The 25,425-nt window shown below is 37.9% G+C and overlaps 1 protein-coding gene across 7 annotated transcripts in view; it reads left to right on the forward strand.

The window, feature by feature from the left end:
- Positions 1-25,425, forward strand: part of adgrl3.1 (adhesion G protein-coupled receptor L3.1) — a 149,869-nt gene that overhangs the window by 13,350 nt on the left and 111,094 nt on the right. For all 7 annotated transcript variants that reach the window (XM_072670607.1, XM_072670605.1, XM_072670608.1 and 4 more), the window contains exon 2: positions 24,881-25,031. In XM_072670607.1, the coding sequence (XP_072526708.1) occupies positions 24,905-25,031 (127 nt within the window). In that variant the 5' untranslated portion in view covers positions 24,881-24,904. The remainder of the gene's footprint in view (positions 1-24,880; positions 25,032-25,425) is intronic.

Below are 25,425 nucleotides of genomic sequence, written 5' to 3' on the forward strand. Positions count from 1 at the left end.
TTCACAACATCTAGTCAAGAACACTCCTGAAGTGGAGAGAACAGAACATACATATACAACTAGGAATCATCCCAAAAGCCCGCATAGATTAGAGTATAGAGAAGGAAGAAACGGGTTTATGATGCTATGCATACCACATAACCTGTCAAACAGATTGTAGGCACTATTATGTCATGGGCATGGATAGCTGCCAATGGAACTGGGCTGCTGTTGTTTATTGATTATATAGCTGCTTATAGAAGTAGCAGGATGAATTTTAATGTGTCTACATCCATGCTTTCTGCTGAATTTCTGTCAAACACTGCAAAGCTGATTGGATGCAGCTTCATAGTACATGGATAATAGATGGATAATGACCCAAACTATAGCGCTAAAGCAACCTAAGAGCTTCTTACAGGGGCCATAGAATGCATTTATTCAGTATTTTACGTCATTCTCTGATGTATAAAAAGCAATTATAAAATGTTAATTTGCATGAAAAATGCACAGATGTCAGTTTACAGGCTCATTAAAAAACCCTATAATTTTGCCACAAAATAAAACACTGTTTGTAGTTTTATGTAAAATTATGTAAAATTATGGGCTCTGCTTTTGTTGGCTGGTTTATGTTACTGAAACAACTCACAGGAGCCATGTAGCATAGCATAGCACTTTAACAAGAACATCATACACATTATACACTGCAGTCACAAGGCCTAGTTTGCATAGCAACAGTTTAGCTACCCACAGTGCCCTGCACTGATGTGCTGCTTGTCTCAGATTTTTTTTTTTAAAACAAAAACAAAACAAAACATATGCTTCCAAAAGAGCTGAAAAAGCCTGTGGCTTTAGGGCTACAAGGAATTTTATTGGTAGTCTGGGTGTATGTACATTTTGGGGCGTAAATAAAAAGAGCCAAGAGTGTTACGAGGTCATTGAGAGTAAAAGATTTTCAAATAATTATTAAAAATAATCCATATATTTAAAACACTCATGTACATGACTTGGTTATGTCTAGTTTCCTAGAACAGAGCCAATAGCCCTCTTGTTTTTGGAGGGAAACATTCACTTTCTGTATGTCACGCATGCACTCGCCCACTTGAAGAAAATGACATAAAGGTGACTCAACTGGCCAGATCGCTTTTTGCACATCTCTGTCACTCAGTGCCTGTAATTTCTACACTACTAAATTCCTAAATGTGACCTGGTCTTTGTAATAATGGGTCAGCTTCACTATAATATCCCTCTGTTTAGTTGTTGACAGATTGTTTCTGCTGGCTGCTATTGTTTTTTGTCTTTATGTTTCCATGTCACACTAAGGCACACCCATCAGACCATTGAATGTGTGCTTCCTATTACAATTTCCAACCCTAATTACTGATATCATACAGTCATATAAATACTTCATATACAGTGTTCTTTCAGACTCACCCGTATTTCCCACCCTAATTGCTTGTTTGGAGTTTTATGTTTGTGTGTGTGCAGGTGCCTCAGAATGTGTGTAGAGGAATGTTCACAGCTTTGTGCATCGTCTAACACGTGTATCATAATGAGCATATGAAATAGAGGTGTGTTTATGTCACAGCCTTATCGTCATGGTAACACTCAGCCGGCTGGTCTCCAATGGAGCAACGCTCACATTAGTTTTGCTGTGTTGTGCTGTGTGTGTGTGTGTGTGTGTGTGTGTGTGTGTGTGTGTGTGTGTTTGAGTGAGTGTCAGATTTATGCTGTTTCCAGGATATGACTCTTTAATTTTACGCATGAGGGAGCTGAATGCACCACTGCAGCATATATTGTGCATGCATGCACTCGTGAGCTCACACACACACACACACACACACACACACACACACACACACACACACTGAGATAAGCTTCACACAGCACAGCTACCACAGCGAGGTGTGATTTACTCCCTCATGTCTCAGATTTTCCCTCTCTGGAGCGAGAAGCAGGGTAGAAACTCATGCACTGTGATTATTATAAACACAAGGTGGCCATGATGTATCTGGCATGTAAGCCCTTCTACACTGGCGCTTCCTTAATGAGTGATTCGGAGCTTGACCACTGAATTCAGCTCCCATTACCTACATTTTCAGCTCCCATTACCTACATTTAGGCCCTGTATTTAACCCTATGCACCCTAACATAAAGTTTGAGACGGTGAAGCCCAAAGCAGCATCTACTATTCAGTGTGTTTGTGGGAACTACAGTGCCTTGCAAAAGTATTTGAACTTTTCCACCTTTTGCCACATTTCAGGCTTCAAACATAAAGATATGAAATTGTAATTTTTTGTGAAGAGTCAACAACAAGTGGGACACAATCGTGAAGTGGAACGAAATGTATTGGATATTTTAAACTTTTTTTAGAAATAAAAAACTGAAAACTGGGGCATGCAATATTATTCGGCCCCTGTACTTTCAGTGCAGCAAACTCACTCCAGAAGTTCAGTGAGGATCTCTGAATGATCCAATGTTGACCTAAATGACTGATGATGATAAATAGAATCCACCTGTGTGTAATCAAGTCTCCATATAAATGCACCTGCTCTGTGATAGTATTCGAGTTCTGTTTAAAGCGCAGAGAGCATCATGAAGAATGAGGAACACACCAGGCAGGTCCGAGATACTGTTGTGGAGAAGTTTAAAGCTGGATTTGGATACAAAAAGATTTCCCAAGCTTTAAACATCTTAAGGAGCACTGTGCAAGCAATCATATTGAAATGGAAGGAGTATGAGACCACTGCAAATCTACCAAGACCCAGCCGTCCCTCTAAACTTTCAGCTCAAACAAGGAGAAGACAGATCAGAGATGCAGCCAAGAGGCCCATGATCACTCTGGATGAACTGCAGAGATCTACAGCTAAGGTGGGAGACTCTGTCCATAGGACAACAATCAGTCGTACACTGCACAAATCTGGCCTTTATGGAAGAGTGGCAAGAAGAAGGCCATTTCTCAAAGATATCCATTAAAAGTCTCGTTTAAAGTTTGCCACAAGCCACCTGGGAGGCACACCAAACATGTGGAAGAAGGTGCCCTGGTCAGATGAAACCAAAATCAAACTTTTTGGCCACAATGCAAAACGTTATGTTTGGCGTAAAAGCAACACAGCTCATCACCCTGAACACACCATTCCCACTGTCAAACATGGTGGTGGCAGCATCATGGTTTGGGCCTGCTTTTCTTCAGCAGGAACAGGGAAGATGGTTAAAATTGATGGGAAGATGGATGGAGCCAAATACAGAACCATTCTGGAAGAAAATTTCGGCAAAAATTTCAGTCTCTCCATGTGCAAAACTGATTACCCCAAGCGACTTGCAGCTGTAATCACAGCAAAAGGTGGCGCTACAAAGTATTAATGCAAGGGGGCCGAATAATATTGACGCCCCACTTTTCAGTTTTTTATTTCTTAAAAAAGTTTAAAATATCCAATTAATTTTATTCCACTTCACGATTGTGTCCCACTTGTTGTTGATTCTTCACAAAAAATCACAATTTCGTATCTTTATGCTTGAAGCCTAAAATGCCAACCGAGAAGCGTCCGAACTTGAGCTTCAATTTATAACATTTTTAAAAATAATAATAATGGCATAAACATGTAATAAAATGTCGTGTCATATTTCATACATTGTATTTAGCATTATTATGATTTGATTATTATGATATTATCATTTGTTCTAAATTCTAAAATGTTCTGCAGTTTACTGCGATAAAATCTGTCAAAAATCTGAATAGTCAAGGTGTATGCATGCAGTAAAAGAATTTAGTATGTGAAATTGGAGCTTTTTGTGCACTACTGTGTCCTCTATCACAATATTAAAGATGCACAATGCTGTTTTATTGGATTCACTGTGATGATTTTTTCAGAGTAGCAATAAAAGGCAACTGGAGTGTGAAGCATATTCCTATTCATATGTTTGGTTGTTCAGTTTGCGAAACAAAAAACCAACCTGTTGTTAATCACTGTTTTGGCAAAAACTCTAAACCCTGTTTACACCTGGTCGTTTCATGCATATTGAGTTTCAGGATTTATCTGCACAGGGCTTATCCACACAAAGGCGCAGGCCGCTTTGCAAAACCAATCTAAAACTTAAAACTATCCCTGGAGGGCTTGCGCAGCCTGGTTGCGTCTGTAAATTTATAAAAGGGTTTAAAAATTGATTGGGCAGTGCAGCTGTTTCTCACGTCCAAACTTGTGCCTGGCACTTCCAGTTTATGCCATCCGACAGCCCATCCAACAATTTCCCAACGGTGAACAAGACTGTTTACACTGCCTAGGCGACACTGCTGTCAATCACTGTGTAGTCTGAAAAGATGGAGGATTGTTCCTAGGTTTTCTATTCCTTTTTTAATTTTTCCCCAAAGTTTGAGTAACCAAGTCTGAGTTTTTTTGATGTTTTTAGGATTACGAAGATAGTTTGATATTTGCAGTTGAGTTGCTAGTTATGTAAAAAAAAAAAAAAAAAAGATAAAAAGGTGCATGTATGTATGTATGTTTATCTCATACCATAGTCCATGGGTATACCACTATTGGACACTGTGTTCAATCACACAATTAAAAGAAAATAATGTTTTTTTTCTTCAAATTTTAACAAATAAGACAAATATGATTAATCACAGTTAACTGCACAAAAATGATGTGATTACTAGTGATCGTTTTAGCCTCTTTATAATTGAATCCATGACCAGAAAGACAACTGCAGGAGAATTATGATTCTAAAACAGCCCTCCCCTTGTTGCTGCTGTCACACAATAACCCTGTACCTCCAAAATGGCAACTTTTCAGCAGAAGGAAACCTTCTTAACGTTCAATAAAAGTCGATGCAAAAATAGTTGATTCCACATCATTTTGGTCTTTTAGCATAATATTCTGACACAGTGTAAATAACAACTGTCAGATTTATATTGTGTTAAAAAGTTTTGCGAAAAAGGTTTTTGTGTCACAGCAAAGTTATGAACAAAATAATTAAAAAACCCTGCGCAGCGGGGGGCAGTCAGCTATAGTGTTATGAACTGCTCTGCATGTTTGGGCTTTTTCACATAATCCATTTTTTTAGAACCTGGTAGCATTTACTCTGAGCTTTTTTTCCGGACCTCGATCTGCTTGCTCTTGAGTACAGTACATTTGGTAAAGTGTAAAAGCTGTTTTTGAGCCCGGGAGCAGTCCAGAGAACCGATCTCTCATGAAAATCTTGGTCTGTGGTTCGTTTGCAGTCTGCTACATGTGTGAAAGCTATCCGCTGCCAGTGCGTGTGTTGCAACTTATCACATACATGGCTAGAATCTTTCACCTAAGAGAACAGCTTCTGACTCTAGAAAGAGTGCTTGTAGCAAAGGACAATAATGAAAAGCCATAAACGAATAATTAGGCCCTACTTTTTTTTGCAATAATACCCAGAGAAAAGAAAAGTTGAATCTGCGCAATCTGGAGATGCCCTTACTTGCCAGAAATCAACATTCAGTCTGCATAACTGCAGCCACATCTCAGTACTAAGTGTAATCGCATGAGGTTCAGATCTCATCAGGTTAGAATCCAGAGACAACAGACACATTAAATCAGTGTGTAAACTATGTCTTTGCTGAACCTCCATAATGGAAGGAAGCAATTTAAGCATATTTTATTTGAAGGCTGAGATGCCAGGTTGTTGTCATGTTGTATGGAGGTAGCATTAGGCATACATAGGCTTTTATGAGCACCCCCCGATTAAGTTCACTTGGCACCTATGCTCTTCATTGCTTAATGCAGTTAGAAACAGGGTTGGGAGGATTACTTAAAAAAATTATGCCATTGTAATTAACCTTATCAACTAAAATAAAGCAATTGATTATGTTACTGTAGCCCAGATTGAGATGAAGATGCAGCATGCAAGACTTTTCATTTTGATGTTTATTAGAAACACTAGTTACAGAGACTGAACTGTCCGGTTTGCAAAAATAAAAAAAACTAATGTTGCATTTTGCGTATCGTGATTGTGTAATGCTGTTACATGTATCCTGTTACGACCCAATTCTGGTTAGAATAACATCTCCTGCCCACGGCAGCCATGCTCAGTCAGGAAAGAACAGTCTGCTTCGATGAAATGAAAATAGTGGAGTTTGTTTCCCCAAAATATCAGCCACTTTTCTCCCTCCATCAGTTCCTTTCCATCTTGCTTCTTTCTCTTCTTTTTCTTTCTCTCTTTCTTGTGTCCTCTGTCAACAAAGCAAAGGAACAGCTTCCTCTTTTGCAATTTTTCCTTGTTATTGCCTGAAGTTGCTGTCTCTCTTTCTCTCTCTCTCTCTCTCTCTCTCTCTCTCTCTCTCTCCGAACCTTGTGCATCCAGCCATGACCGTGATGCTCACTGCCCTGAGCTCTATAATACACCCAATTACAGAGAGACAGAGAGAGAGAAAGATCCATGTTCATCCATTGTGAGAGGGACAGCTGAGGATAGGGTGCTACGTGGAATATTGTTGTGCCAGGGAGGGTGTGTGAATATCATAAATTGCTATTAGCGGCTGTTGGCGAGCTGGTGGTTCAGCTCATCTTTCAGTGAGAGGAAATCATCTCTCGCTCCCTCACTGTTCTCTCGTTCTGCTCTCCTACCTCTGGTGTATTTCCTACGTCTTTAAAAAAATATATTGCAATAGCTTTTTTTCTGTAATATATATGTAGCTGTATTTCACCAGACGTAAAAAAGATCCAATTACCATGATTAGAGTAAAATAAATGAAATTGATATATATACAGTGGAAACTTCTCTATTGTCTCAAGCAGCAAATAAAAATGATTTAATTAAATGTGCCTTACACAAAACTACACATTATGCAATGTGTGTGTGACTTCTGCACATACCCACATTATGATGGCGATGCTGAAACAACATATTGTGTAGCCCTACTCCAAAGAAATTGTTCTTTGATGTTGTTAATGCAATCGTGAGGTAATTTCTTTTGAAACTTGTGTTTTGAGTCTGATATGGTGATTTGGTGGTACCTCTCCTGCTGACCTGATCCACTATGTAGCTTTGCTTACGTAAGTGCCACATCATTGTGTTTTATAAAGCAAAATGTCTGCACTATTACCGTCATTAAATAATATGTCATATGTCACACCAAAACCTTGTAATTCAGAAGCAACTTTACAGGAAAATGAAAATAATCTTCTTAGGTTTCAGTGGAAGTCAAGCAGTGCATTTTATTCCAAGTCATTTTGGAACCTTTGTACTGGTTCATCATGAAATTGGACAATAAAAATGAATATGTCAGATTCAAATTATGCGAAAAAGTAAAATACAGCAAAAAAATCGATTTCAGTGTATGACAGTGACAGTACACATGTTGAGTGTAATTGCCCAGTAATAGTAATGTCCTCTTTTTATCATGATTATTATTATATTATTATCTTATTAGTCTTAGTCTTATGCAATAGTCTAGACACCCTTGACCAAATTACATTGACATTTTGTTTTACACAATTACACTTAATTTGCAGCAAACAGCAGCAAATCAAATAAAATACACACAAAATGTACAGCAAATCCTGATGCAGTTACTCTGCAAATGCTTTTTAGCCAGCTAAAAGTCATTTTTTCAACTCTTGCACACACAGCTTATTTGCTGTCTGTCCACAAATTTTCTATGATGTTCAGGTCAGGGGACTGTTAGGGCCATTAAAAATGCTTTAGTCTGTGTCTCTTTAGGTATGTTTTGGATCATTATCCCACACTAAGCATTGCAGTGGCTCAGAGTTTTTGGATATTTGCTCATTTTTGACTTGACTAGTAAGTCAGGCTTAAGGTATGTCACCGATCATAATTAGTAAGTCAAATCAAGTCAAGTCAGAGTTATTTGTATAGCGCTTTTTACAACTGCAGCTTTACATAATTAGTAATTAGAAAAAAAGAAATAACATAAGAAGACATAAAGGACCCCAGTGAGCAAGCCAATGGCGACAGTGGCAAGGAAAAAGCCCCTTAGAGCTGGAGGAAGAAACTAAGGACTCAGGACCAAGACTATCAGAGGCAAATTCCCAAGCTTCTGTTTCTTTAAACCTTGTACCAACACTCATCAAATATGGGCTCCACTAATGTATAATTTGGCCATGGTTCCCCAAACTTTTTAAGTTTTTATGATAGCATATCCATATTGCATTAGAATAAAGAGTTAAACAGTGAAATGTTAAAAAATATAAAAAAATATATTTAAGAATCAGTTTGGATGTTTAAACCTCAGCACAATATTCATCTATTCAACGCACATGCTCTGTATCAGTTGGTGACTTAGTGAAAGAGAATCTCTGTGTGCATGAGCTTTAGAGACAATAGAGATAAGAGGACAAAAGAAAGAAAATTGATATGAGTGAATACAAAGATACCTTCAGGCACACACTTTAAAGATGCTAATGCTGATATAAATGCTACAAACCACCAGAATTGCAGCTAATTATGAGGTTAAACTACGTTGCTCAAGCCTGTGATAAAGCTGAACAGGGCAGAATGGTTGTGACTGAATAGGGTAGAGGCCAAGTGGTCCGTTTTTGGATTTCTTGTGATGGGATCAACAAAATTGATGAAGAGGTAGGTGAAGATAAAAAATCAGCATGTATGAACTCTAGAAATAATTCTGCTAACCTGGTTGTATAAATGCATCATTATGTGTTTAACACTCAAGCGACTGGTGTTGGAGATAATACAGGAAGACATAGCCCATATTTCTACATTTTATAAATGTTTATCTTTCTGAATCTGCAGATATCCACAGAATTTAATAATCTTTTATGGTTTACAATAACACAAGTTTTTCATTTTTAGACTAAATAAAACCAAGGTCCTGGGAATGTGGATTGTTTTTGACGCAATGGCCTTTCTTAATTGTTTTGTGTGGGGAAAAGCAAAATGTGAAAAGCAGGATGTATCAATCAGTCATAAACTAGAGGGCAGGTGTTTCCAACCTCTGGAAGCGGACACGCACATATACACACACACACACACTATCAGGACCTCTCTGTCCTCACAGGCTGGTGAACTAAAGACTGAAATGGAGCTATTGTGTACCCATTAGTCGTCCTGCCATGGGCAGAGGATGCTTTGTGCTCAAAACAATACACACACACTCACACACACACACACACACACTCACTTAGTGCGAACAAGAAATGCAAGTGGCCGCCATTCCTTTGAGACAATCTATACAAAGACTGGAGATAGATAGGGCCTAGGTTTGACAAATATTTTCTTGTGGGTGTGTTTGTGCGTGCATGAGTGTGTGTTTGTGTTTTATTCCCGTGGCATGGATGAGGTGTTTAATTTTGACATCATTCTGCCTGTAATCACAGGTGACTTGTGTGCGTCATACTTTTTTACCCTCTCTCCTTCACTCGCTCTCTCTCTCTCACTCGCTCTCTCTCCTTTTCTCCAGAGTAGAGATTTTCAGCACTTAACAAGCTGAGTGCTATAGAAAGAGGTTTGCTCTCCAAGGGAACCATCCTGCTAGCATGAACTACATGAAGTCAAGTTCACACTCTTTTGGGCCCACACATACATACACACACAGACACACACTCATACTGCTGAGGGATTTTGAGAGTATTTGCTGTTAGTTGCTGGGCTCATGGGTAATGCTGTAGTATTCCAGGTGGAAGTACCAGACTATTAACAATAACTACACACAAACAGAAAAACAAGCTAAGAGAGAGAGAGAGAGAGAGAGAGAGAGAGAGAGACAGAGAGAGCAAGACCTTTTTATGTGATTTCTAATGTACCAGATAGTTCTTAAAACTTGTAAAAAAACATTCCATATTCCAATTACATTCAGCACCCTGAGTGAGGAAGATCACAATTACTTCACATCAGCTGTATAATACTCAATAATACCTCAACATAAAATGTGTTGCATGCGTGAGTTAGACACCTTTCTACACAACAAGATGTTACTATGCTGCCATCTTGGTTCTACATGGTTGTAGTAAAAGCAACTGTATGCCTTTAGGATGGGAAATGTATAGAACCTGACTTGGACTTAAGGGCGTGGTCCTCCTGTCAGACTTAGGCTGTGTTTGAATTGCGTAATATTGTATGGTATATGCTATATGCAAATCTTAATAGTGGGTTTGGCAGGTTAGAACACAAAATGTTAATGCATTAACCCATTTTTATTAACCACATACAGCGGCCAAAGAACTTATTGACACGTTGCCAGTCACAAAAGAAAGAATCGCAGAAACACTATAGGATGGCCCTAACCAATATATTAAATTGCAAGTCTTTCTGAATCTTATTTATCAAATCAAATCAAATCTTATGCTGCCCTGTTGGCTGCGGGTGTCACAGCATCAGTGAAAGAAAATCCTACAGTATGGAACATTTGCTATTGATCCCTAATCCGCTTTCACACACGAATTGTTTCACAAGTGTCAAGAAAGAAAAAAAACTGTAATCAGATGCAAAGAAGCCATTTTGTGCACACACACACGCTCACACACGCTATAGGGCTGCAACTCTAGAAATCTACATGGGAGGAATGTGGCTAGCGCTAATTGAAAGCTAACCTTGGAACCCAAAGTCTCTGAAAAATGGAAAGTATGTGACTTGATTGCATTTCTGGGAGCAAGATGCTTCTATCGCTTCAACAGTGGGCTGAAACCATCTCAGTAATTGCATTCCTCCTCCTCTGCAAAAGCTCCTGCATGCTGGTGTAAACTAGCCAGCCTACAAGGCTGAGATAATGCTCCCAACCCCCACACCAGAGATTTGACAAAAGCATCCTTGAGATTTTTAAGACATTTACCAAAGCTTTTTTATTACTGTCTATATGAAAAAAGTAGGAGTAAAGAAGTAAAGCATGCAGAAAGGTGATAAAGTGATAATTAATGCAGAATTTGCTGTTATTATAATATAATCACAATTACGAATATTACATAAAACCAGTAGAAGGGCCTTAATGTCTCAGATATTCAGATATATTTTTTTTTGTGTTGGCCAATGATGTGAATTATAGCTTGTTTTAGTAAATTAGATCAGATGGTTTAACTATTATAGCTCCAGCTCTTCAGTCAGTAGCACTAATAGGTTTCGCATAAATTGTTTGATCTATCAAAATGATAGATCAAAAGATCTATCAAAATGATATTTTTTTTTGCGGTGTTTGTCATGAAATACTTTAAATAAATAAACAACAAAGCTTTACTTAACATGCATCATTATAACAAGCTTTAGTACAGTCAGCCCCTCACACATTAAGGCTGCTGCTGTGCATGTGTGAGAGACTAACAGGTGTCTTGCATTTCTTGCTAACTCTTAAAGCAACATTATGTTGCACTTTTGTCTTTAACATTTTAAAATCATTTTGAGGCTCTACTGACCTGTAATAGGCAGAGTATCATTGCCACTTCGGGCTTGGCATGCTGCTAACTGCTCTATGTAACTCTGGTGAAGCTGGCTGCGCGACACTTGCGAGAACTGTGTAACCCTATGTAAACCAGTGTCATATTTGTGTGAAGTCCTGTAATATTACTCTACAGCATCATGCATAAGGAAAGCGTGTCCTTTAGTGTTGTCTCAAAGCGCAAATTACACAAATTACACGACTGTAGGGGGAGCCCAGGAGCAAGAAAGGTTAAATTCATAAAGCATTGCAAAAAGCTCCTTTAATTCATTAATGTTATAACAAAGTCACTGCCTTCAGTTAGAGTCATTCGTTTTAAAACAATCGGTATGCTGGTTCATGTTAAATTTTAAAATTCGCCCTACGTTCTACGTTTTTTACATGCCATAATATCATTGATCTTAGCCTTTCTAAATCTACAGGTACATCTAAGATATGACATAAGAGCCATTTTAATTAATAAGCCTTCAGGAGTGATGGTTTTGGGTAATGGGATCAATTTTTGTTGTGTCTATGTGTCTATGATATTTCACTGTTTCTATGTGTTTGGGTGTTAAGTAGTGTTGTGTGGTTGGTTTTAATACTTGTAAAGCGCTTGGACTTGGACGCTCGGCTTAGAAAAGTGTTGTATAAGTAAGGTTTATTTACTTACTGACTCGTTCAGTAAAGGGCTTGGCACAGAGCTGCTGTCACTGTTTGCCATTTCCAACAACTGATTGTCATTGCCAGTTCCCACCCACTAGCCAGGGCTTCCCCATTACATGATAATGCGAGTGCTGGGATGGTGAAGGCTAGTGAATGCTTCCTCCGAGACTTGTGAAGTGCCACTGCATCTTGTCGCATTGCTGCTAATGTTATTCGACAGTTTAACATGCTTGGAGGAAAACATTTACTGCCAATTCGTTTCCGTCAGGTAACAGACACCTACGTTGGCTAACATTGCACTGAAGTGAGTGATGGAGGAGGGAGGGCAATCCTATGGGCTATTCTTGACACAAATGGATATGGCATTGCCATCAAACTTGACTTCTTCTGATGAAAAATAAGCAAATGATGTCATTCTTAAAAATACACAATATGGAGTAAGTATTGAGACATGTTTCTTCGGAAATCAAGGGTATTAGAAATTCCTGCTTTTGTTGGAGTAACTGTCTTTACTGTGCAGGGAAGGCTTCCTACTAGATTTTGGAGCATTGCTGTAAAGATTTGATTGCATTCAGCGACAAGAGCATTAGGCAGCTCTGAATGTTGGTTCATTAAATGGAGCACCACCATTCCAGAGAACACAGTTCTACTGCTCCAAAGCTAAATACTGGAGGGGGGGGGATGTTACCCCTTTAGCCCTTGAGTCAGCAATGAGTGCAATCTAATGTAGTTAAATGCATTCATTAGAAGGTGTGTACACAAACATTAGGACAGCATATTCTGTGTTTGCATTGTATTTAAAATGTCTGAAAAAATTATTGATATCATGATTTATTATTATAACTTGTGTCAACATTTTTTTTTCTTTTGTGTTGTTCTGTTTTTTCCCCACAAACCACTGCAATATCTGTAGTTATGTGATTTATGTTGCAAACATAAAAATGCTTTATGTGGTAAGTGATTCAAATGAATTCTTTGAACGACAAATGATTCATTTAAAAATATTTCATTGTTGATTAAAGCTAGTTCAGTTTTTATTTGGTTTGCATTTTTGATGGATATTACAAATATCCATTGTGTGTCATGATAGTTTGTTTTTAGGAGGTTAGCAAAGTGTGAACAGACCAGGAAAACAGCAGTGAATAATAAGGTAAAAAGATAGGTCATAATAATGCATCATTCAGTCAGCAACTTTACTTTATTATGAAGTTAATGCAGTTACAGTGGTGGTTGTTGTTTAAAAGCTCTTGATGTACTCAGGTATTGCCCAATAATATGTTGTGGTTATGGTAGCAACTAGGCATGCACCAATCTGATACTAGGATCAAATATCGCTCCCAATACTAGCAACATTAGCTGGATAATTAATCTGATCCATAGGACCAATCCAGTCATGTTACCCGATTCTCGTTCTGCTGGTATTCTAGGCTTTATAACCCAGGATCAGAGTACAGACATCATACACATGTCACAACAAATAGCGAGACTCCCCCTATCTAATCAGCATGGTGCCCTTGACCTGTCATCAACTTTCAGAGTAGTCCAGCTTGTTTTCCATATAAGGAGATCTGCTAGGTCCTCTTTAGTCTCACAGACTTCGGATTTTAGAATAAAAGTCCTGTGCCCAGACAATACTGCGCCAAGGTATTAATGTTAGGGACCAATAAACAGACATTGGGTTCATTTATATCTGTGTTCATTTGTTATAGTTTGTTTTACGTTAGTAAAGTAATGATTACTTCAATCCCGATGCTTTTAGTCTTTCACAGATGATGAGGTATATGCTTTATTAATTCAGCAAGGTATTATCTTAAAGTTAATGTGTTGGTATCAGTATCAGTATCTGTATCGGAACAGAAAAATGTCATATTGTCATCCTTTACTTTCAGTGCTTTTTGTGTGACGTTTTCAGTAAAAAAAAAAGAAACAACTGATTGCTGCATTTCTCAATTGACAAATTGACACGGTACACGTGTTGTGGAGCATGTGCAAGTGTTGTTAGGTCCTTCAATCAAATCAGAGTTGTTTGTGTGTGTGTGTGTGTGTGTGTGTGTGTGTGTGTGTGTGTGTGCATAAGATGCATAATTTAGTGTAGCTCTGGGTTCTGTCTCCTTACTGAAACAGCGGCAGCCTTGAATATTTCATCACACGGATGCTGCTCTTGCTCTTATTCTTCAGCCCTCTGAGCTGTGTGTGTGTGTGTGTGCACGCACTACACACATGCACCCTGAGTTTTGGCGCAGCAGCTGACTGCCAGGAAGACCAGAGTAGTGCATTTACAGTCAGGAAAAGATGTTTTCCTTCACTCTCTCTTTCTGTCTCTGGTTCTCTCTTCCTCTCACTTTCTCCCCCTCCCTTCATACACTACTCAGTAAGGGACAAATATAGGCACAGCATGAAATATTAGGGCACTGGAGGAGAAAAACATGTAAATATTTCACCACTTCTCCAGAATTTTAAAACAATAGTGACTAGTCATTCTGCATAATTAATGAAATGAACATAATTACAGGCTCCAATGTGCTGAATCAGGATGAGCATAGTGGGTAGCCTGAATGTGCTGTAATTAGATAATCAGGCTACACGTTTTAGAAAAAAAAGCCTGCGATTAAAAATCCAATGTAGCAAGAAATGTGAATGCGTAATGATAGGAGATTCCTGTTTGATCAACAGTTATATCAGCCAGGGAGATTCAAAGATGAAAACCATAACCTAGACAGCTTTTGGCACACTAAAACATTGCATTTTGTGTATTAATTGAGGATCATTCAAACAACAGTCATATTTTTTATTTTTGTCTCTCACTATTAAAAATTCACAATAGAAATCCAAACAATCAAAAAAACTTGCTTGTGACTAGCTAAACATTTTACTGATCGTAAATTGATCAAGTATCATAAAAACAGCGGTATCTGTAGGGAAGAGGGGGGTGAGTTGTGCCAGTTTTTATTTAAAGTGACTTTAAAGCGAGGCAGTAATGCTTCCAATTAAAATATGTACATCTATTTCAGGATGTGGTGCATCCCTGGGAACAAGTCAAGTCAAGTCAGATTTATTTGTATAGCGCTTTTTACAACTTTTGCCGACACAATGCAGCTTTACATAATTAGTAATTAATAAAAGACAGAGACAAAAAGAAGAAATAACGTGAGACACCCCCAGTGAGCAAGCCAAAGGCGACAGTGGCAAGCAAAAACTCCCTCAGAGCTGGAGGAAGAAACCTTGGGAGGAACCAAGACTCACAAGGGGGACCCATCCTCCTCTGATCAGAACTATTTAAACATTATTGATAAAAATTACCAAACCAGATACAACCGATAGTTAATAGTGGTGATATTAATAGAGGTAGATAGTTATGAGTCCATTTAGGTTTTAACATGGTCATTAAACAGGTAGCAGTGGTAGGAGGGTGTGCCACTGGTCTGTTATGGGTGGTGGTGGTGGGGGGGGGGGGGTGTGTCTGATGGTCGGATTGGTAGGTTGCAGCTGGTCTGACACAGGTAGAGTGGACCTCAGCGGGCAATTTTCCAGCAGGTTGGGCTGGGTGGCCATTTTACTCAGAGAAGGTAAAAAGAGAGAGTTAGTACTGAGAGGATTTTATGGAGAGCAGAGAATGTTGAGCAGTATCAGAGTGTGTCTGACGACTCTGGCAGGTCTGACTATACAGTCACTTTGGATCTGAAAAATAGTATTTAAGAAATATAGCTTTCTGAAAAAATCTTGTGGCACAACTTGTCCCTGGTGCGGGGTGAGTTGTGCCTTTGGAGAAAATACCTTGGGGTAAATTGTGCCATTGATTGTTAAACTAAAACAGTATAACTCAATACAGAATTACTAATTTAAGGTGTATTTAAAGTTATTTTACACCAGTTTTAAAGGCCAAATTTAAAAAAATTAAACATTAATTTCTTAAACATTTGGATTTCATTTAAGGCCACATGAACAAACTGAAATTCCAAAGACCAAATTGACTGCAATTCTCTTTACAGACCTGGCCTACTACATAACATCCCACTTGTCGATACATTTTATAAAAATATACAGTTTTATATCCTCATCTTATTTCTTTTAACTAATACTTAACTGTTCAGACCCAACAATAAAACAAACTTAATCATATAAATTTTACTTTGAAAAAAGTAACATTTTGTTTTTATTTAAATGTGCTTACCTCGCATGCAATTAGGCTCTCTTCTTTGCAGGATGAGTAAATTGGCTGACTCTTCAAAAATGTGTGGTCACCAATTTCTTCTATAGTTTACTACAAACAGTGAATGGCACAGCTTCCCCACTGGCACAAATCACCCCACTTTCAACTATTGGTTTCTCCCCCCATTGAGATTTAGTGGGATTCAGTCAATGATCACCTCAGCAAAGAGACTGCAAAATTTAATCGCTGACACAAATTAGCTAACTAAAAGTGCATCTGAACAGTGACATTATTACTGTGCTTTGTTCTTATTCAGAACTGCTGGAGATGTTTTGTAATATTTTCAGTCAATGACCATTACAGCCAAAAAACCAATAAATAAATCAACTAAAACTTGATTTGAAATTATGTAGCTACAAGAGGATTAGTTAACAGCTTAACTAGCTAGCTAACTACCTACAACATTATGGGTTTTTAAATGATTTAAACTGTGACATTTTAGTTGGGTCTATTAGTGATTGGACAGAGTTTAACAGAAATGTTTTTTTTTTATCAGTTTTGCAGCATTGAAGTATATGAGTATAAAGCAAATATACCTTTGAGCCTGTGAAAAAAAAGAGGCTATGTAAAAATGTCTGTAATTACTAAATGCTTAATACAACATTTGTGTTGAACCCAGTCTATACTTTGATCACATATTGATTGTTTCTAATTTTTTCTTACCATGGCATTAACAGGCGTACATGTGTACATTAACGGCACAGACTAGGTGTTATAGAGGAATGGTTATTTCACAGATTGTACAGAGTTTCTAAGTAAGCTACATGACTTAACTGCTGTTAAACGGAAATTGTCTTGCCTAGAAACGCTGGTTCGTGAAGCATCCCACGGCTTATGTGGTTTCATGTACGATATTCCAGACTGGGTAACGCTTTGGCCATTAGGTTACAGCTAACCGTCGTGAATCAACCAAAGCTTGTTCCTTTGACTGTAGATATGGAAGCCTTTAGCCACTTTAGCTCAGAAGCAGCAACCATGCCATCTTTCAGCCCTTTGGCTAACAATGCTAGCTCTTCCTCTTTGAGGACGCAAGCTTTGTTAGCCTTTAGCTGTGCTAGCCCATAGCCTGTAGCTGTTTGTGGACATATCTAAAATGACAGGACTGTGCCAATGCCCCCTGTTGTGTGTGAATATATGTCCCACAGAAATGAACTGGGACAAAAGGAGGAGGTCAGCAGTAAACGAATAAACAGAGACAATGCACTCTCATAACATTATGCATAAGAGAGCATTTCTTAATCAACACGTATGCATCAGGCGTGATTTGAACAGTGTTGGAAACAGCAGCTGATTGTTAATAGTGTTGTTAAGTCTCTGTATGTGTTGATTGTTTACTGACTGGGAGAAAAACTGTACTGCGTGTGTACTGGTTACACTTGTAAACTTTGAAGCTTGTAGGCTGAGTAATGTTCTATATAGTAGGGTACTTGTGTAAATGCAGTATATAGATACTCACAGTATAACCTACAAGATTACCTGGATTGTTAGCATGCAGAACTATAATCATCAGGTCTTGATGAAATGTTGGTGAAATCTGATTATTTGTCTGCTTCAGATATTGTACATTTTAAACAACGTCTGACATCATTGTACATCACCTTAAGCTTTGTGACTTCCCTCGTGCTGTCAGAGATACTCTCACTGTTTTAAATACTGAATGTCAACCCTGTTATGTCATTGCACACATTGCTTGGTTGTTGCAACGATTTGGGTCAGACAGTGATTCCTTTTGGTTTGTGTTTAAACCTTGACTGCTAGATAGTAGTGTTGTACTTTGTCGTCAGAGCCCACTGTTCTGATTGGATAATAAGTTAACCAATGTAATGTAATCAATCAGGATCAATAAGGAATCATGATTTATTCTTCTAACCAACATATCAGTACTGGAAACATTCAGACCACTGTGGTATACTGTATAATTTTGTATTTATTTGTAATAAATTGCATTTAGTTTTCTCACATTGTACCTTTGTTGCCACCAGGAGGTGGAAGGAGGAAGGATGAAGAACTTTTTAGGAGAACAACGCACTTTTCAGTCAAAATGCACAGAATATATATCATAGCAGCTTGTAATGCACTCACAGCTACTTCCACCTGGGACTATGGATGGCTTGAAAGGGACAAAATAGGGGGAAAAAATAGTTTTTACATAATGTGAATCTGGCAGTTGTTCTATACATTCTGTCAGATGTTTATGATGAATGAAGCAATAGAAATGTTCCAAAATGAAATAACTGGAAAACGTGGAATAAAATATTTACATCGAAGTTAAGAAGATTGTTTCCTTCTCCTGTAAAATTGCCTGTTTGGAGATATTGGAGATAAGGTTTTTGTGGGACAGCGGCAATATACAGGCATAGATTGACCCAGATTAATACATGGGGCAAGAAAAAGCATTATGGGGCATTGTGTTAATTGGCTTCTGCAGTACTGATCTCTGATACCATAGACTGATATCAGAGAAATCACATTTTTTATTTATGAGACAAAACAGCACATATTTCTGTGTTGTGAGTAGTGAGCATATGCACAATATGTGTGGATGTGCACACACTTTTAGTGTCAACCTGTGTGAAACTGCTATTACAGCACGCAGCTGTGTGTGTGTGCAAAAGTGTCTTCATGTCTGCATCTGTCCATGTGTGTGCTCTGTGCTTGTGTGTCTTCCTCTCAGCATCTGAATAGAGCCTCTCTCTCTCTTTCCTCTTTCTCTCTCTCTCTCTCTGTGGCTCATGTGAAGAGTGGCGCTTTAAAAGTACAGAGAGCAAAGTAATAAAAGATGAATCAGAAGAGCACTGTGCTTATTGGCAGGCAGCATAGAGCAGCACTGAGCCACATACACAGAATCTATTATGAGTTTAGGGGCGAGAACTTCACTTCTCTTCTCAACTGTGTGCGTGTGTCTGTGTGTGTGTTTCGCCTCTCAGAGAGTAAGCAGAATAGTGATTTGAGTGAGACTGCAATGCTGTGTGTGAATTATTAAAATATTTGGGAAAATGAATACAGATTTATACTGCTTTAAAGTGAAAGACTGCTTTTCAGAAAAGCGACCTCCATCAGAACATAGAATGACCCAGATTATCATTAGAAATGAAAACCCACATCTGTTTTTTTACACACACACCCTTTCTCTCTATCTGTGTGCATGTGTGTGTGTTGTATCTTTGAACTAGAGAGTGGTACTGTCTTAGCTGCTGTATCTGTTTCTCGCTTTATTTTCCCTTACTTTCCTCGTATAGTACAGCGTTCAGAATAAAATCAGAGCACACATAAATACACATTTCTACATATTTGTTGAGGTAAATGGCGACGAATCAGTGCAAGGCCTATATAATTATAAATACTTGTAGGTTGAATAATGTTAATAGTTGTCATGGTAACCTGTATTATTTCTGTTAACTGAGTTCTGCTGTATTTATATCATGGAAGATTGCAAGTGTTTTGTTTGCTACTGTGGGCATCCTAATTAGTAACCAAAAAAAATGGGAACCAAAGAAAATACTGGTCATGATAATGAGCAATTGAGTAGAGTCAATTAAAATTGCCCAGTTTAGTTTTTTTTTACCATATGAAGTATGTGTTGGAGCAAAGCTCTGGACTTTCTGATGCAAAGAATTATTTTATTATAATTAAGTCTTTTTGAATGTGCAGTATATTGAAGCATTTGCGTATAACAATAGTATGCTATATTGTATTATCATAGTATTGATTTTTAATTAATAGTTTACATGCAAAGATTGGTGGCAGACATTAATTCATTTTGTTGTGTTTAAACCCTAACCTAAAGATAGCAGCATCATACTCTGTCACTCTGTCATACTCAGCTATTAGACTCTTCCACTCCAGTGTAAATACGTTTTATACTGTGACAGTTTTGCAAAAAAAAATTATACAGTATTTCAGTATATCACAATTCATTTTAAATCATAATCCCTGCATCTTAATAATGTATTCTATCTCCAGGTTCTTTCCGAATACACAGCCCTACTATGAAGCTGCTTTTGAATATAAGTAATTGCAAGGCTGAGGAATGGAATCTGTACCCACTGCCAGAGTTTACTAGATGTCACTAAGCATATCACAGAGAATGTGCCAATAGGTCTCTCAAACAAGACATAGAGAGAAAAATAGAGAGACATAGACATGGACATGTATCTGTCTTTCTGATTGTGTGTTAGAATTGAAGAGCCTTGATGAAAAGGAGAATTCTGACAGATGCTCATTAGGGAGGGGTTCAGGGAGGGGTCCGTTGTCCGCATTAGAGATGGACTGCTTTAGGGGACTCTCAGAGACATGGCGTGGAGAGAGAGGGTTGGAGAGTGGGGAGGGGTGGTTCGCTAAGGGAATCAACAGATTGAGAGAGCGACAGACTAAAACAAGAGAGAGAGAGAGAGAGAGAGAGAGGGGGGGAGAGAGTGACGTTGCCTCTCTCATTACTGGACCTAAACAGCTAGAGGGTGTAATTAGAGGTCAGAAGGTTACAGTAGACGTTGATTGCCATAACAAGACAGAGACACACAAGGAGGCCAATGCCATGACCAATTCCTTAGCTTTACCTTCTGACCCATCTCCCCTCTGTCATATAGCATATTCTGGCCAAAGGGGCATGTCCTTTACTATAAGCTTTTATCAGAGAGAGAAAGAGTATGCTTTTGTTATCTGTTACAATTAATTTATGTGAGGATCCTTGTCTTTAGTAGTTAGAGTTCTTTTTTCTTATTCTGTTTAAAATGAGTTATTTCCAATTAAAGCTCTTAGCATCTAAAAGCAGGTTATCATGCTCAAACTACTCCACTGCCCCACAGGAAGAAACACACAGCTAGCAACATGACATCACACAGTTTGAGGAGGTGCTGTTTCAGGCTACGTTTGTTACAGTATTGCTTCAAATTTATTTATATATTCAACGTCAGTTATTTTAAGCCAGATATTTTACACACAGCAACATTTCGATACTCAGTGTTACATTTGCCAACATTGATTTAACAAAATATACTTTTGTTGGATTTTTCACAAACTGCTGGTAAAAACACATGGTTTATTGTCATGTTGTGGTTCTTCTACACATTACACTCAAAACCACAAAAAGGGAGCAGGCTTTATCTAACTATTAAACAGTAGCATGACCACAACCTATAACAGTTATTTCACAGATGTAGTCAAGAAACTCAATATATTAGATGGTTTATAGTGCATATTATAGTGCACATAACTAAAAACCATGTCACAATATGCTCATCCTACAAATGAAGTGGTTTTACAGTAGCATTAAAGAAATAAGGAAAAAGCAGCTTACAATAGCTTTCCAAAAGTACCTTAAAGCACTTGGCATGTGTACTATGTGACTGTATAATCTACAAAAATACAAATATCAGATTGGATGCACAGAAGTCTTCATCTGTTGTTTTGGCTTAAGTGAAGTTATGTCTCAGTGCAGACTTATTACCTTCAGCACTGAGATGCTGTCTCTAGTGATAACATGTGAAAGTCCATTTCATCCATCCATCCATGTTACACATATAATTTGGAAATTGGCTATATGCCTATATAACATACCACTATACCATGCAAACCAGCACCAGACCAGCACAGGCCTTTTTTTCACAATAAAGATATTGTATGTAGTGCATGTATGTAATAAAATAATTACAATTAAATGTATATGTACTTTAAAAACAAATTATTTGTACTATGAAAAAAGTGATTTCAGTTTTTCAGTTTGCTCAGTACCAGCTTTTGTTGGTAGCTGGTTTCATATGGTCTAAACTGGTCTTTGATGGTCAAAGTAGTTGAAAAAGCTGGTCGAAAACATAGCCTATGCTGTTAAGATGGCTGGTTAACCATCTCTTGACCAGCATAGTGTTGCATTTGGTCTTCCTGGTCATGCTGGTTAACTAGCTTGGTCAATTCTTGTATACCATGGTCAGGTTGATCACGCTGATAGACCAGCTAAACAATCAAACTCCAGAAAAAACATACCTTATGCTGGTCAAGAGCTAAGCTGGTCAACCAGCTTGACCAGCGTGAGCCAGCCATGCTGTTTTGTTGTTGTTGTTTTTTTCTTTTTTTGAGTTCATGGCAGCATGTTGGAATTGGCAAGATGTAGCACAGATACCACTGACTTTTACAATTTTAGGGAGGGCTTTTCACACATTATGGCAGCTAGCTGATAGATAGTTGCTAAAATAAGTCCAGGATGTGTGAATTTGCCAACGGTTACCTCCTCATTTAGAGAAACATGCAGTTGCTGTAAGCTATTAGTGGCTTGCTAATTACTACCTGCTTCTGAATGGTGGCCATTTTGAAGTAGCTAGTAGGTAATGTAATTGCCGTAGGCTATGCGTGCTGGTCACTCTGAGGAAGATAATTGGGTAATTAAGTGATTAAAATAAGCATATGGCAAAGTGGGCTCATGCTAAATAATAGAATAATAGCACAGTTGATTGGTAGAATGAGCATATGTTCATAGGACAAAGGCACAGACACACAAACGTGCACACACTGTGCGTACTGCTAGCATAAACATATGTTACAATGACAAAGGCAGAACCCTTCTTTCTCTCTGACACACAAAGTTAAAATTGTCAGAGAGGCTGAGTAGATGTTAAAATGACTGACACACACACAAGCACGCACACACTGAAATTTGACGGGTACTGTGGGCATATGCCCATATGTCCCTGTTTGCAATGTGGGACATCTGGTCCAAACCAACATGTTCACTTTAGTTAAGCGACCATCAATCAAACAGACAGGGTGTCGAATGTGTTTGTGTGTGAGACAGACAAAAAGGAGAGGGCAAGTTCACTGTGTGTGTGTGTGTATGTGTGTGTGTGTGTGTGTGTGTAGGAAAGTGCTTTTAATGACTGAACGACACTGTTGAGTGTTTATGTAAGTTTAATGAGATGGTTGCAGAGAAAGTGCTTTATATTTAATAAGTTTAAGATGTTGTGTGTGTTTGTATGTATGTGTGTATGCTTTCAATGCCAACGCGCATATTCATGGATAAATGTGTGTGTGTGCGTGTTCCTCTCTTTATGGTAACCAAATGTTCCCACAAAGATAGTAGGAAGATAGTAATACAAACCATTGTGTGTGTGTGTGTTTTGTGTGTGTGTGTGGGTGGGATGGAGATGCATTAAGCCATTCCATTACGCATTAGCAAAGCTACGCCATATTGTGCCTTCACCCAGGCGTCATCTGAAAGCCTTTGTCACATCTCTTTGCCTTTTCTTCTTTACTGTTTCTGTCTCTCTCTCTGTCTCTCTTGCTCTCTTGCTTACTCTCTCTCTGTCTCACACACACACACACACACACAGTGGCGATCAATAGTCTCTGTTATATATAATTGATTTTTATAATTCTGTTCTCTTCATGAGCCATACATGCAGAACGACCTGGGCTTAAACACACACTTATTCAGATATATTTGTGTAGCTGTGTAGCATTGGAAATATAGTTCTTCTTTTAAAAAGGGTTACTATGGTTTCTATTTAGTGTGTTTATTTATGTTTTTTTGCATAATATACAAAGGTACACGTTTAAGTAAAGCAACACAATCATGACATTTTATTATTAAGAGAGAGAAAAAAAATAACAGTACTAACAATTGCAATGATAGCAATAACAATAACCGTACAAATAATCATAATATTGAGATTTTTTTTGTCTTAAGTTTCTTTTGTATTAAGATTTTTTACTAATTTTGTGTTATTATTTTTTGCTTGTTATCAACAGGATCGTTGTTAAGTATCTATCAATTTCCAAAACATGGTTATTTAATCAAATCAGATCACATTGACACAGGGCTAAAGGTGAGAGAAAAACTTGCATAGTCCCCCAGAGTATTAAATACACAATGCATAAACATAAAAGTTAAGAATATATGAACATTGACTTAAGCTATAAATACATTACTGCACTTGCTATTGCACTTGTTTAAAATGTACAGGTTTAATATAGAATCTGTGAAATATTTAGAGCACCAAGATACATAACCTTTTGGGGAACTAAGTACTCTAGAATGTCTTTGATGGCACCATATATATTCTCCCTAAAAGACTTTAGTTTTTTAATTCCCAAAAGATGTGAGTATGGTTGTCCACCATACCTGTACATATCATCTTTATTTATTCTTGAGCTTCTATGTGATTATTTTTACAGCAAGGCTGTAATAGATGTGTTTATATGAAATATCATTTTAAGACAATATATCACTGCTGTCAAATGAAAAACATGTTTCTTCATTTTTGTCCATTTTTAGTTTTCTCAATCCTTTGAACCCTGCAACTTCCCTGTACTCCGAGTAAATAATTCTTGATGAATAGACCAATAGAAATGCTCCAAATTGAAAATCTTTCTACATTTTCTTCCATTGAAAGTTAAGAAGGTTTTTTCCTTTTCTTGTAAAGTTGCTGTTTTGGAGATACATGTTTTTCATTAGACAGCGATGATATGCTTCTCTCCAGTATGTTTATTTAGCCTCCAAATGTTAGCTTCTAGGGGAAAAAACATGATAATTATGTTATTATCAGTCTTTATTGCTTGTTAGTATCGGGAACAAAATGTTCATATTGGTTAGATCCTAATCCACTACTGCCAATTGACAGAAGGTAGGAATGTTGCTAATATTAGTCTTAATGGTGTTCTAATATTAACTTGTGTTTGTGTGTGTCTTTCAGGTGTGTGTGTCAGAGGAGCACTCCATGGCTCTAAGGTGTGTGAGAGAGCGCTCTAGTAGCCAATCAGAGCAGAGGTCAACGGGGTCATCGGGGGTCATGTGGTCGACACAACTACTCTTCCTCTTCACCTTCTTCACACCCGTCACGCTCGGTAATGTTTTCAGATGTTACTTCATTCTTTATGTTTTGCCTGAGTGTATCTTTCTTATCTTTAAACATGTAACTCAACCAAATAAGCTAACCTGAATAACAGTGAGTGGGAGCTAGTTTACATAATTTGCATAATGCTAACAGATGGTTCTTGACTTTTATTCAGTATTAACAACATTAGCATTTCTGACTGGAATCACTTTAGTCATGCATGTTTGCATGGCGTGGTTTACTTTAATGTCAGTTCAGAGTGAACTGGATATACAGTATGTGTGTCTGTCTGTGTGTGTCTGTGTCTGTGTGTGTGGGTGGGTGGGTGTCATCAAAAGTAAGTTTGAGATAGCAATTGAAAGAGGATCCGTTGGATCAATATTCATAGAAGCAGACGTCTAGAC

The sequence above is a fragment of the Salminus brasiliensis genome, chromosome 24 (assembly GCF_030463535.1).
Source record: "Salminus brasiliensis chromosome 24, fSalBra1.hap2, whole genome shotgun sequence".
Taxonomy (NCBI): Eukaryota; Metazoa; Chordata; class Actinopteri; order Characiformes; family Bryconidae; genus Salminus; species Salminus brasiliensis.